Here is a 14,107-nt window from a genome sequence, read left to right as displayed (position 1 = left end):
AGCTGCACCGTCGCCGCGCTCATTCCCCACATACACAACCCAGGCAACAACTTCCTGCTCCACGTGTTCGACACCAGAACACAGGTCTGGACCTCCAAGAAGCTGCATGTCAAGTCGCCGCAGCGGGATTTCCCAGTGAAGATGCTCATGGAGGTCCGTAATCAGATCCTCTACCATGTTACTTAAACTGCCACATCTTATATCTAGGAATTAATTAATGGAGATAGTACATCGTCATCCAGCGTGATCACCAACATAAGGCATCATCTTTTGCGACATGCTCCGTGGCATGCCGGTGCCACTTTGCGATGAAGCAGATCAATGCTTCTGATTCGTCCGAAGAAGACAGGTCACTACTCCCGGATGGAAAGCTGGACTATCGCCAGGTGGACGCAGACCTGAGTGATTCTTATGATGACTGGCACAAGGAATGCACACTCCAAGCATTTGATGTCACCATCGACGGGCACACCGAATCTGAGCTGCTACCGGACGCTGGTGATGACCAGGAGCTGCGAGGCTTGCAGAACCTAATTGTGTCTGGCCCCTATTTTGGCAGCGATAATTCTAGCGATATTATTTACCTGACTGCCAGGGTGAAATTCTTGCACCCTAACTCATGGGTTCTAGCTGTCGATATCAAAAACACAAAGTTTCTTTGTAGCTCAGGCTACATGGAACCTCTTATCCTCAACCCTTCAGCCTTGGTTTGAGATCCGTATTCTCCAACTAACTTACAACAAGCAGATTTTTCTGTGTATGAACTTCAAACTTTGCAGATTGAACAAACATTAGAACATCAATGTGTGAAAAAACTTTCAGATTTTTTGGTCTGATATAAATATAGTAAATGAGATTTTTTTTGACAAAAAATATTATTTTAAGCATTTAAAATGCATGAAAAATCTGAAGGTTTTTTCCCAGATTGTAGTTAGAATGTATTGTTGTTCTGCAAAGTTTGAAGTTTATATGTTGTGTCATTTGAGAGAAACAAAAAAGACAAATACGTGTAAAGTGTGCTTAAGTCTGGTCCTCTACCCGAAGGATTTCCCTGTGTAGACGCAACCTATTGCACTTCCAGCATGACTAAGTGTATCAGTTAACCGTCCAGCTGGTAATTACTGAATGTACTAGCAGTCCATCACACACGCCTTCTTCTCCGATGTTTAAATTGCTTTGAGTAGGTACTGACTAGATAATTGCAGTCTTTAATCAACCAGCAACAAATAAGCAATTTGATTCCTCTGAAACTTCCATGATCACATATTATCCAAGGAAAACCATATTTGGCCAAATATCAACAAATAACACAAAACAAGTAAGACATTCAAGCCACATCCTGAGACTAAAAGCAGAATAGCTCTACAACATATGGCATAAATACTTAACGGGGACTCCTCATTGTCATGATGGTCTTGCATCTCAAAGAAGGGAAGCGGAGTAATGTTCTCTTGAAGAAAATAAGGAGTAAGCATAAAGACTTCCGCCGCTTCACTTCGCGTATTTCCGATGAGCTTACCATCAATGTCGAAAAGCTTGAGGTCCACATCAGGAAACTGGATCAGTAGCTCACGCTCATTCACCACAGCCACCTTAAATAATCTACGCATCGAACGGAGCGGCCACCTCGGCACCGCTATCATCAAGTTAATTAGGTACTTAGACTCCCAGATCTCTGCCTCATATCCTTGCATCACCCAGATGTTTATGACAAGGCCCTCTGCGTTGGTGCACATGGCAAGCATGCCCTCCATCTCCAGCAAGCACGCCATAGGAGTACGACTCTCTAGGGCAGGGCCGCGCATCCGTCGAAACGTTTCTGTTGTTGTGCAGAACACCACTATGCCGCTGTCGTACCAGTGCAGGTTGTCGCGGTGGAGAACCGGCGCAAGCGAGATGGCCAGCCGGTCCTTCAACAACACTTCCCGGAATGAAAATGACAACACTAACGGGTACCCGATGCACCTTGGGGGCTCCTCAGAGCCCAAGGCGAGGATGCAGTAAACGTCTAACAAATGGTTCCAGTAGAGTACCCGGTACTCTCTGCTCGTGTGGTGCCGGTAGAAGCCGGCGATTCTAATTTCAGAAGAATATTGTGCCAGCTGTGGTGTCTGAGTCCGCTGTTGGGTGGCAGGGTTGTAGACGCAGAAGGATCCTTGGTGGGCTGCGCTGGAGACAATGAGGAGTCCGTCACATGCTGCGTGAATAGTGACCAGACGCTCAGCTTCCTCAGGCGGGAGGACATCCACGAGCTTCCGATTGGCGATATTGATACCCGCATTATTGGGGCAGACGACATAACGACGGAAGTCAGAAGCCGAGTCACATTCGCCGCTCCTGAAGAAGTAGATGACCGGGAGCTTGGGCTGCCGGCGATGGTGGTCGGTCAGGAAGTTACGGCTGGAGGTGCCACAACGCCATGACTTGTGGACGGCGCGACAGCGGAAGACATCCTTCGCCGGCAACCGCACCAGTATCTCTCCGAAGATGACCGCGTCCGGCAGGTCGTCCAGGATTGTCAGGCCGTTGCTGTCAGGCATGGCCTCACGCTGATGATGGCCGATGATGGACAAAAGAAAACTTCAACTCGTTAGTAAGATAAATGGAAGAAAACGTAGCTTTTACTGCTCTAAATCAAATTGAACAAGAGCTTACCAACTGTTTGGTGACGAGCAAACGAGGATGAGATGCTGCCTAGGATAATGAATATGTAAATGTAAGAGCTACTACAAGGGGTAATCAGTGGAAGCCAAAAGTATGGGTGAGAGTTACAAGGGTAAGTGCATGTGGACGTTAGGAAGATGGGCGAGAGTTGCAATGGAATAAAATTTAGCTCCTAGGGTCTTCAACCAAGATGCGCTGCAGTTCGACGTCACTGCCCTTCGTGGCATGTACTACCGATAAATTTTTATTGAAGTTTTCAAAGGTGATAAATAATATTTTTAGAAACATATTCAACATTGATCTTTTTTTTAAAGTTCACGTCAATACAAATACTGCAGGCTAAACGGTTTCGAAATCGGACCTTTAGTTCAAAATATAATACCCTTTTTTGTTTGAAAAAAAATACACACTTTTATTGATGTTGAGTGAGATATAGAGTGCATGTTATGATAAAATGGAAGGACTATTTTACAAATGAGCAAACAATCCATCTTCTTTTGAACACGGTACAGACACAAGCACTTATATATACGCGCATACACCCATCTTTTGAATGCGCACACACACAATCTACCCCTTGTGAGCACCTCCGAGAGACTGAGCCGGCATATCATCTTGAGATTTTATGAAGTTACCATAGGCATCCTGTCGTGGAATTGTCACGGCAGATGTCCTCAAGCTAGGACTTAGTCGTGGAGCCATCGCCGCTAGGAAGCTTAAAGGAGTTAAACGGGACAAGGAACACGAGGGTTTATACTGGTTCGGCCCCTTACGGTGAAGGTAAAAGCCTACGTCCAGTTGAGGTGGTATTGATTAGGGTTTCGATGACCAGGGAGCTTAACTGCTATGCCCGGCTCTCGACGAGATCTTACTTGTCCCTAAACCGCCGCCGGGTCGTCCCTTTATATAGAGAGGTTGACGCCCAGCAGCTCTCAGAGTCCCGGCCGGCTCATAAGAGTGTCCGGCTCGGACTCTCAACTATTCTTGCCTTATACTATAAGTTCTATCTTTAAAGGCAGTTGTGACTACGGGCCTTAAGCCGTCACCGGGTCTTAAGCCCATCTTTGGCCCACCGTCTTCAAGCTTGGCGCCGGGTTTCAGGCGATGACCCTTATAAGTAACCCGGCCCCACCGGGCGGGTGACTCTAAGGTTTATATCCTCAACATTAGGCCCCAGATTGATTTGAGCCGGCTCATGTCAATCTTCAATCCTTTCGACAGAAAATCTCCGGCTTACAATTGTGTGAGGGTTATAACCCGGCGTGACGTCACCCTCTGGATTCCGGGTAATCCGCCGTGATGTCATCTTCCGTTAAGTCCATTTTTTACTCCACCATATCCGCAACGGATCTTATCTTTACTGCCATCCCGAAAATCGAGGCGTTTTATGGTGAGATAACCGCGCCGCGGCCTCCTCGTTTCTAGCGCCCATTTATGAGCTTGCCCTTATAAATAGTCCGGCCCAATGAGCCTCTGGTTACCTCGCCACCTCCATCTTCCTCTCGCCACTGTGCTGCGCTCGAGCGCCGCCGCCGCGGGTCTTCCTGTCTTCACCAACTCCGGCCGCTGCATCAACCTGTCGGGACCAGATAACGGCGGCGATCTCCGCCTCTCTCCAGCACCCGTAAGTCCCTGTTACCCCGTAGGGTAGATCCACATTAGATCCTTGGCTGTTCTTCCCGTGTTCTTCGCCATTCCTCACTAGTTCTTGGTAGATTTTATTTTTACCATCTTTCTTGATCTCTGACTGCATAGGATTGCTGCGGTAGCTGTTTGGCACCCATTTCAAATGTAAATAGACCTCTTTTCACTGCATAAAGGCTCCGTTCAACCTTATGAACTTCCTCCGCATCTGTTTTAGGTCTAGAAACCTTTCCTTTTATTCAACCATTTTGATCCAAAATTTTCACCGCGATCTGTGAAACCTGTTTTCACACTTAGTAAAAAACTGCATCTGCTGAGCTATGGCGGCTTATATTTCCGGCTCAAAGAAGCCACGCGCCGTAAAACTTTCTGGCTCATTTGCGACAAGGCTGTAGACGATTGAATTATTCTCAATACCTCCAGTGGTTTAGATAACCCGATGTACATAGAATGCCATTAGGCCCCTCCATAAGCCGCCACTTTAAACCTTGAACTGTAATTTCCTCTGGCTTATAGTTAAACCGGACATTTCCTTTTATCATAGGCTTCCGACTTTCACCATGCCTCCCAAAGCTCCCAAAGCACCCATCACTTGCAACTGGATGAGGTCCAACATCACCGACCAGACCTTAGCGGATTTTGTGAAGTCGGGTTACCTGCCCAAGAAGGACGTCATGTCCTACCGTGCCCCCGACCCATCAGAGGAGAGACCACAACCAAGGTACGGGGAGGTGGTAATTTTTGCAGATCATATGAGCCGGGGCTTCGCACCGCCCGGCTCAAAGTTCTTCAGAGACGTGCTGAATTTCTTTGACCTGCGGCCACAAGACATAGGACCCAACTCTGTGTCAAATATATGCAACTTCCAAGTGTTCTGCGAGGTCTACCTTGGAGAAGAACCCAACCTGCTACTCTTCAGAGAACTCTTCTATCTGAACCGCCAGAACGAGTGCACCAACGGGTCGAGCTTAGAACTTGGCGGAATCTCTATTCAGCGACGGAGAGACTGCCTTTTTCCTTACGCCGAGCCGCCAAGCCACCCAAAGGACTGGAACCAGACGTGGTTCTATTGCCAAGACACCTCGCCGGCTGATGAGAGCCCGCTGCCCGGCTTTCGTCCTTCGCGTCTGGAACCAACTCACCCTCTATCAGACAAGTTATCTCAGGCGGAGCGCCAACCTCTGATCCCTACCATCAACAAGATCAAGGCTCTCCAGGGAAATGGCCTTAATGGCATTGATCTAGTCCGAGTCTGGATCTCATGGCGGGTGATCCCCTTAAGCCGCCGCCCCGGATTAATGTGTGAGTACACGGGCCGGAAAGATGACCCCCTGAGACACAGCCGCAACGATCTTCCTGAAGACGTTGCTGAAAAAATGACCAAGGCTCTCTTGAACGAGAGCTTGGCAGACTGCGGGAGGACAGGCTTAAGCCCCTTCTGCAAGACCAACCCGGCCCCAGCGGTAAGCCGCTGATCTGAACATCTTCTTTTTTGTAGATAGCTTTCATCTGAACCTTAAGAAATCGTCATTGTATTTTTCAGGCTGATGACAAATTCTGGAAGGTCAAATATGACCATGAGGCGGCCAAGAAGGCCAGGAAGGCCAAGAAAGCCGCCAAGAGAGCCGCTCCCCGCAAGAAGGGAAGTAGTCCTACTGCTTCAGAGCTGATGCAACTAAGCGACAGCTCCGAGTCAGAGGTAACCCCTGAATTTGTAAACTCTTGTCGTATTTGTTGTTTATTTCTGTCCATCTTACCAATACTTGTTTATCAACAGGATGACACCGGAGCAAGTAACCCGGTGGTTGAAGACGTAATGACACTTTCCTCCGACTCGGAGCCCTTGCCAAGACTAAAAGTCCGAAGGGTAACCCGGGAAGTAAGATTTTCACATCCTTTAGCTTATCAAGATCCTTAATTTCTTTTGAAGCAACAGATTCATGAGAGCCGGCGGCACACCCGGACCAACAAAGAAGCTGACCTCTCCTCCGGCTTATCCGAGGCATCAAGGAAACGCCGGACCGAGGTTATCTCCAACTTATATCCTTTTCATTCTTTGGCGGGTGTTATACGTCAACCGCTCAATTCTTCTGACTCGAATTACCAGGAAACCTCGCCTTCCTCTGGTGACTCGATGCAATCAAACCTGCCGGCCTTCAAGACCGTACCCGGGTAATGATGATCATCCCTTTGTTGTTCTGATCTTTACTCATACTTTTGTACTAACCTTTGTTGTCCTTTTAGTGCCCAGGCAAAGCTCAGCAAGAGGGCGAAGAAGAAGAAGCCGGTCGAAGAACCAGACTTGCCTGAGCCGGAGGTCGCAGCTCAAGAACCACCAGTTGCCTCTGCTCCTGAAGGCACTGCTCCAACCGACAAGCCAACCGCAGAATCTTCTACTAACCCGGAGACCCCCAGCCCGGCTCAGCCGGCCGATGACCCGGACGTGGTAATCACCCGGACGGAATTTGTTGAGCCGGGGAGACCCACTGCACTGGCCAAGTGCTCCGCCAAGGAGGAGTTGCTAGAGCGCTGCCGGGCCACTCTGGACCTCACTGACTACACAAACTTGAGCGTCGGAGAGATTGTCTCCGACTATGTGAACCAAGTGCACAGGAGCCGGGATTTGGAGATCAATATGGTGCATCAGATACAGCAGAAGTCTGAGGTATCACTCTTCTGCTTACTGCCTAATCATCTTTACCTTACTAGCCCCCAAGTCTACGACTTATGATAGAATGTGTTGTAGACTTAATTTCCGGCTTACTTCCATGAACCGGTAATTTGTAGATAGAAACTTTTCGACATGCATTAGCCCCCAAGTGCCAAGTGTCTTTGCTTGGAAAGCGCTTGGGACTTTAAATTTGCATAATAATTGTTCATATTATAACCTGAAAATTGTGCAGGCTGCTTGCAAGAAGCTGGAAGCTGACATCTCTGATCTGAAGACCCGCCTGAGGACGCAGGAAACTGAGACCCGGAAGGCCAACGCCAAATTTGTGTCCAGTATTGCTGCTCAAGAGAAGCTAAAAAAGGACTTTGAAGCTGAACGGAAAACTTGGGCCGAAGAAAAGGCTACTCTGGTGAACTGGGCCGAACAGGCGGAGAAGGCTGTGACGGAAAGAACCGCCGAACTCGCCGGTTTAAAGCGCCATGTGTCACAAATGGTCGCCGCCATCTTCGGTAAGTCATTCCACCGGCTCTCATCCAGTTTATAATCTTTATGTCTCATAACCCATCATTGCCAGCGGCTTATCTTACTATGTTAAACAGGTCCCAGAAGCGCCAACCTCAACCAAAGTGTACTGACCAAGTTGAAGGCCGTGTACACCCTGGTGGAGCAACTCTACACCGGGTCACAGCGCGCCTTGGCCGTGGTGGCCCTATCCAATGAGGTGCCGACTCACCTGGTAGAAGTTCTTCGCCGGCTTGCCGTTCTTCCTCAGCGTGTCCAAGAGCTGCGATGGGCCTCTGCAAGATCCGGAGCTATAGATGCTCTGAGCCGGGCCAAGGCGTTCCTTCCAGAACTAGACCCGACGGACATTGCCCTTGGCTACCCCAGCTTGAAGGAAGACGGCACCCCCTTCGACCAAAGGGACTTTGCAACCTGCGTGAAGACCGTACGCCCGGTGGCCACTCTGATTGGAAACGACACGGATCTGACCAAGTACCAGCCGGGTTACGATGCAGAGAATCAGAGGATCCCTACTCCGCGTTATGAAGCCATCAGCTTAGTCCCGCCGACTCGTAAGCACACCTTTGCCCCGGAAATTGACCCGACCGGGTTGATTGACGAGGAAGCTCAATTTGAAGCTCTGAGCGGCATTGACTGGAAATCGTCAACCTTCCAGGTCTTGGGAACAGCCGGAGGAGCGGAGAGGGATGAGCCGGAAGCGTCGACCCAGCAAGCATCTTAACTCCATAGGCGGCTTATATAAACAATGCTTCACCCCTTTGGACTCGATGAGTCTTGTAATAGAGTAGGACCAACACTTTAACTTTGCCGTGCCATCGTACACGTGTTGAATGCTGAATTCCACTGAAGTTGCTTCCTTATATTTCTCCGGGTCATAATTTGATCATTCATTTTCCTTAAGCTCAAATAGTTGCCTTTAACTATCCTGCATAGAAAAACAAATCACAAGTCTCTAGGCGGTTTACCGCACTGAGAATCATAGTCTCGTACATATAACCCGGAATAAAAAGCTAAGTCATGAAAGACTGATCCTCAATCATACCCTTGATATAGCCATAATAACACACTTACCGGCCTTCAAGTACACTTCCGGTTTATATAACCCGGAATAGCAAGATTGGTACCTCAATTCCGGTTTACCAGTCTTGATAACGCCGATTGTGTTCAACTAGCACTGTGAATCAAAGTTAAGCCGGCAAAGTGAGACCCGCCGTGCACACTATTGAAATAATCAGAAGAACTTTTTGTAAATCAGAAAAGCTTAGGGGCTTCCGGTTCGAATACGACCAGAGACCCGTCCCAAAGGGGTTATGCTAAGATTCGAATGCGATCATATAGCCCCCAGTGGGTGTGGCGATGCCAATCAAGAGGGTACCGACAGCTATGTTCTCTTTGGTTCGAATACGACCTATGTTTGAACAGGAAGCCCCCAAATGACTTTAGGAGTTGTTTAACGACGTTGATTCGAATACGATCCACGTCGGTTCCCAAAGGGGTTAAACTATGATTCAAATATGATCAAAGAAAACTCCCCAATGAGCTCGGCACTTTGCCAATCAAATGGGTATCGACAGCTATGTTCTCTTTGGTTCGAATACGACCTATGTTTGAACAGGAAGCCCCCAAGTGACTATATTGCGTACGGCTAGATTCGAATACGATCATAAGCCGGATCCACCTCCAAGTTACCATGTGATCTGTTGGGAATCGTAGCATAATTTTAAAATTTTCCTACGCTCACCAAGATGCATCTATGGAGTCTACTAGCAACGAGGGGAAGGGAGTGCATCTACATACCGTTGTAGATCGCGAGCGGAAGCGTTCCAATGAACGTGGATGACGGAGTCGTACTCGCCGTGATCCAAATCACCGATGACCGAGTGCCGAACGTACAGCACCTCCGCGTTCAACACACGTACGGTGCAGCGACGTCTCCTCCTTTCTTGATCCAGCAAGGGGGAGGAGAGGTTGATGGAGATCCAACAGCACGACGGCGTGGTGGTGGATGAAGCGGCTCTCCGGCAGGGCTTCGCCGAGCTTCTGCGAGAGAGAGAGAGGTGTTGCAGGGGAGGAGGGAGGCGCCAAAGGCTGTAGTATGCTGCCCTCCCTCCCCCCCTTTATATAGGCCCCCTGGGGGGGGCGCCGGCCCCTGGAGATCAGATCCAAGGGGGGGCGGCGGCCAAGTGGGGGGGGGGAAGGGGTGCCTTGCCCCCCAAGGCAAGGGGGAACTCCCCCCCTAGGGTTCCCAACCCTAGGCGCATGGGGGGAGGCCCAAGGGGGGCGCCCCAGCCCACTAGGGGCTGGTTCCCTTCCACTTTCAGCCCACGGGGCCCTCCGGGACAGGTGGCCCCACCCGGTGGACCCCCGGGACCCTTCCGGTGGTCCCGGTACAATACCGATAACCCCCGAAACTTTCCCGGTGGCCAAAACTGGACTTCCTATATATAATTCTTCACCTCCGGACCATTCCGGAACCTCTCGTGACGTCCGGGATCTCATCCGGGACTCCGAACAACTTTCGGGTTTCCGCATACATATATCTCTACAACCCTAGCGTCACCGGACCTTAAGTGTGTAGACCCTACGGGTTCGGGAGACATGCAGACATGACCGAGACGCCTCTCCGGTCAATAACCAACAGCGGGATCTGGATACCCATGTTGGCTCCCACATGTTCCACGATGATATCATCGGGTGAACCACGGTGTCGAGGATTCAATCAATCCGTATGCAATTCCCTTTGTCAATCGATATGTTACTTGCCCGAGATTCGATCGTCGGTATCCCAATACCTTGTTCAATCTCGTTACCGGCAAGTCTCTTTACTCATACCGCAATGCATGATCCCGTGACTAATGCCTTAGTCACATTGAGCTCATTATGATGATGCATTACCGAGTGGGCCCAGAGTTACCTCTCCGTTTACACGGAGTGACAAATCCCAGTCTTGATCCGTGCCAACCCAACAGACACTTTCGGAGATACCCGTAATGCACCTTTATAGTCACCCAGTTACGTTGTGAAGTTTGGCACACCCAAAGCACTCCTACGGTATCCGGGAGTTGCACGATCTCATGGTCTAAGGAAAAGATACTTGACATTGGAAAAGCTCTAGCAAACGAAACTACACGATCTTTTATGCTATGCTTAAGTTGGCTCTTGTCCATCACATCATTCTCCTAATGATGTGATCCCGTTATCAATGACATCCTATGTCCATAGTCAGGAAACCATGACTATCTGTTGATCAACGAGCTAGTTAACTAGAGGCTTACTAGGGACAGGTTGTGATCTATGTATTCACACATGTATTACGATTTCCGGACAATACAATTATAGCATGAATAATAGACTATTATCATGAACAAAGAAATATAATAATAACCTTTTATTATTGCCTCTAGGGCATATTTCCAACAGTCTCCCACTTGCACTAGAGTCAATAATCTAGTTACATTGTGATGAATCGAACACCCATTGCGTCCTGGTGTTGATCATGTTTTGCCCTAGGGAGAGGTTTAGTCAACGGATCTGCTACATTCAGGTCCGTGTGTACTTTACAAATATCTATGTCTCCATTTTGAACACTTTCACGAATTGAGTTGAAGCGACGCTTGATATGCCTGGTCTTCCTGTGAAACCTGGGCTCCTTCGCAAGGGCAATAGCTCCAGTGTTGGCACAGAAGAGAGTCATTGGGCCCGACGCATTGGGAATCACCCCTAGGTCGGTAATGAACTCCTTTATCCAGACTGCTTCCTGTGCTGCCTCCGAGGCTGCCATGTACTCCGCTTCACATGTAGATCCCGCCACGACGCTTTGCTTGCAACTGCACCAGCTTACTGCTCCTCTATTCAATATATACACGTATCCGGTCTGTGACTTCGAGTCATCCGGATCTGTGTCGAAACTAGCGTCGACGTAACCCTTTACGACGAGCTCTTCGTCACCTCCATAAACGAGAAACATATCCTTAGTCATCTTCAGGTACTTCAGGATATTCTTGACCGCTGTCCAGTGTTCCTTGCCGGGATTACTTTGGTACCTTCCTACCAAACTTACGGCAAGGTTTACATCAGGTCTGGTACACAGCATGGCATACATAATAGACCCTATGGCCGAGGCATAGGGGATGACACTCATCTCTTCTATATCTTCTGCCGTGGTCGGGCATTGAGCCGTGCTCAATTGCACACCTTGCAATACAGGCAAGAACCCCTTCTTGGACTGATCCATATTGAACTTCTTCAATATCTTGTCAAGGTATGTACTCTGTGAAAGACCAATGAGGCGTCTCGATCTATCTCTATAGATCTTGATGCCTAATATATAAGCAGCTTCTCCAAGGTCCTTCATTGAAAAACACTTATTCAAATAGGCCTTTATACTTTCCAAGAATTCTATATCATTTCCCATCAATAGTATGTCATCCACATATAATATGAGAAATGCTACAGAGCTCCCACTCACTTTCTTGTAAACACAGGCTTCTCCATAAGTCTGTGTAAACCCAAACGCTTTGATCATCTCATCAAAGCGAATGTTCCAACTCCGAGATGCTTGCACCAGCCCATAGATTGAGCGTTGGAGCTTGCATACTTTGTTAGCATTCTTAGGATCGACAAAACCTTCCGGCTGCATCATATACAACTCTTCCTTAAGGAAGCCGTTAAGGAATGCCGTTTTGACGTCCATCTGCCATATCTCATAATCATAGTATGCGGCAATTGCTAACATGATTCGGACGGACTTCAGCTTCGCTACGGGTGAGAAAGTCTCATCGTAGTCAACCCCTTGAACTTGTCGATAACCCTTAGCGACAAGTCGAGCTTTGTAGATGGTCACATTACCATCTGCGTCCGTCTTCTTCTTAAAGATCCATTTGTTTTCTATGGCTCGCCGCTCATCGGGCAAGTCAGTCAAAGTCCATACTTTGTTTTCATACATGGATTCTATCTCGGATTTCATGGCTTCTAGCCATTTGTCGGAATCCGGGCCCGCCATCGCTTCTTCATAGTTCGAAGGTTCACCGTTGTCTAACAACATGATTTCCAGGACAGGGTTGCCGTACCACTCTGGTGCAGAACGTGTCCTTGTGGACCTACGAAGTTTAGTGGCAACTTGATCCGAAGCTTCATGATCATCATCATTAACTTCCTTCCCCGTCGGTGTAGGCACCACAGGAACATTTTCCCGTGCTGCGCTACTTTTCGGTTCGGAAGGGGTGACTATCACCTCATCAAGTTCCACTTTCCTCCCACTCAATTCTTTCGAGAGAAACTCCTTCTCTAGAAAGGACCCGTTCTTGGCAACGAAGATCTTGCCTTCGGATCTGAGGTAGAAGGTATACCCAATAGTTTCCTTAGGGTATCCTATGAAGACGCATTTTTCCAATTTGGGTTCGAGCTTTTCAGGTTGAAGTTTCTTGACATAAGCATCGCATCCCCAAACTTTTAGAAACGACAGCTTAGGTTTCTTCCCAAACCATAATTCATACGGTGTCGTCTCAACGGATTTAGACGGTGCCCTATTTAAAGTGAATGCGGCAGTCTCTAAAGCATAACCCCAAAATGAGAGCGGTAAATCGGTAAGACATCATAGATCGCACCATATCCAATAGAGTGCGATTACGACGTTCGGACACACCATTTCTCTGAGGTGTTCCAGGCGGCGTGAGTTGTGAAACTATTCCACATTTCCTTAAGTGTGTACCAAATTCGTGACTTAAGTATTCTCCACCACGATCTGATCGTAAGAATTTTATTTTCCTGTCACGTTGATTCTCAACCTCACTCTGAAATTCCTTGAACTTTTCAAAGGTTTCAGACTTGTGTTTCATTAGGTAGACATACCCATATCTACTTAAATCATCAGTGAGAGTGAGAACATAACGATATCCTCCGCGAGCCTCAACACTCATTGGACCGCACACATCGGTATGTATGATTTCCAATAAGTTGGTTGCTCGCTCCATTGTTCCAGAGAACGGAGTCTTGGTCATCTTACCCATGAGGCATGGTTCGCACGTGTCAAATGATTCGTAATCAAGAGACTCCAAAAGTCCATCTGCATGGAGCTTCTTCATGCGCTTGACACCAATGTGACCAAGGCGGCAGTGCCACAAGTATGTGGGACTATCGTTATCAACTTTACATCTTTTGGTATTCACACTATGAACATGTGTAACATCACGTTCGAGATTCATCAAAAATAAACCATTGACCAGCGGGGCATGACCATAAAACATATCTCTCAAATAAATAGAACAACCATTATTCTCGGATTTAAATGAGTAGCCATCTCGAATTAAACGAGATCCAGATACAATGTTCATGCTCAAAACTGGCACTAAATAACAATTATTGAGGTTTAAAACTAATCCCGTAGGTAGATGCAGAGGTAGCGTGCCGACGGCGATCACATCGACCTTGGAACCATTCCCGACGCGCATCGTCACCTCGTCCTTTGCCAGTCTCCGTTTATTCCGTAGTTCCTGCTTTGAGTTACAAATATGAGCAACCGCACCGGTATCAAATACCCAGGAGCTACTACGAGTACTGGTAAGGTAAAAATCAATTACTTGTATATCACATATACCTTGGGTGTTG

At 48.0% G+C, this 14,107-nt stretch overlaps 1 protein-coding gene across 1 annotated transcript; it reads right to left on the bottom strand.

The window, feature by feature from the left end:
* Positions 1–1,034: 1,034 nt before the first annotated feature.
* On the bottom strand, positions 1,035–2,540 carry LOC109769446 (F-box/LRR-repeat protein At2g43260-like). Its single transcript, XM_020328191.1, has 2 exons — positions 1,520–2,540; positions 1,035–1,066 (listed from the first exon to the last, which is right to left on the bottom strand). Exons 1-2 carry the CDS (start codon positions 2,538–2,540, stop codon positions 1,035–1,037), a joined length of 1,053 nt encoding a protein of 350 aa, XP_020183780.1.
* Positions 2,541–14,107: the final 11,567 nt, after the last annotated feature.

Source organism: Aegilops tauschii, chromosome 5 (assembly GCF_002575655.3).
Source record: "Aegilops tauschii subsp. strangulata cultivar AL8/78 chromosome 5, Aet v6.0, whole genome shotgun sequence".
Lineage (NCBI taxonomy): Eukaryota > Viridiplantae > Streptophyta > Magnoliopsida > Poales > Poaceae > Aegilops > Aegilops tauschii.
Note: the sequence above shows the minus strand (reverse complement) of the source record. Positions and strands in the feature narration are given on the sequence as shown.

What these genes read in the sequence shown, in the direction of transcription:
- LOC109769446 (XM_020328191.1), bottom strand. Translation starts at nt 2,540, where the DNA reads ATGCCTGACAGCAACGGCCTGACAATCCTGGACGACCTGCCGGACGCG. An exon ending in CAAGCTTTTCGACATTGATG is followed by an intron (nt 1,067 to 1,519) that starts GTAAGCTCATCG and finishes GAAGTGCAATAG; the next exon opens with GTTGCGTCTACACAGGGAAA.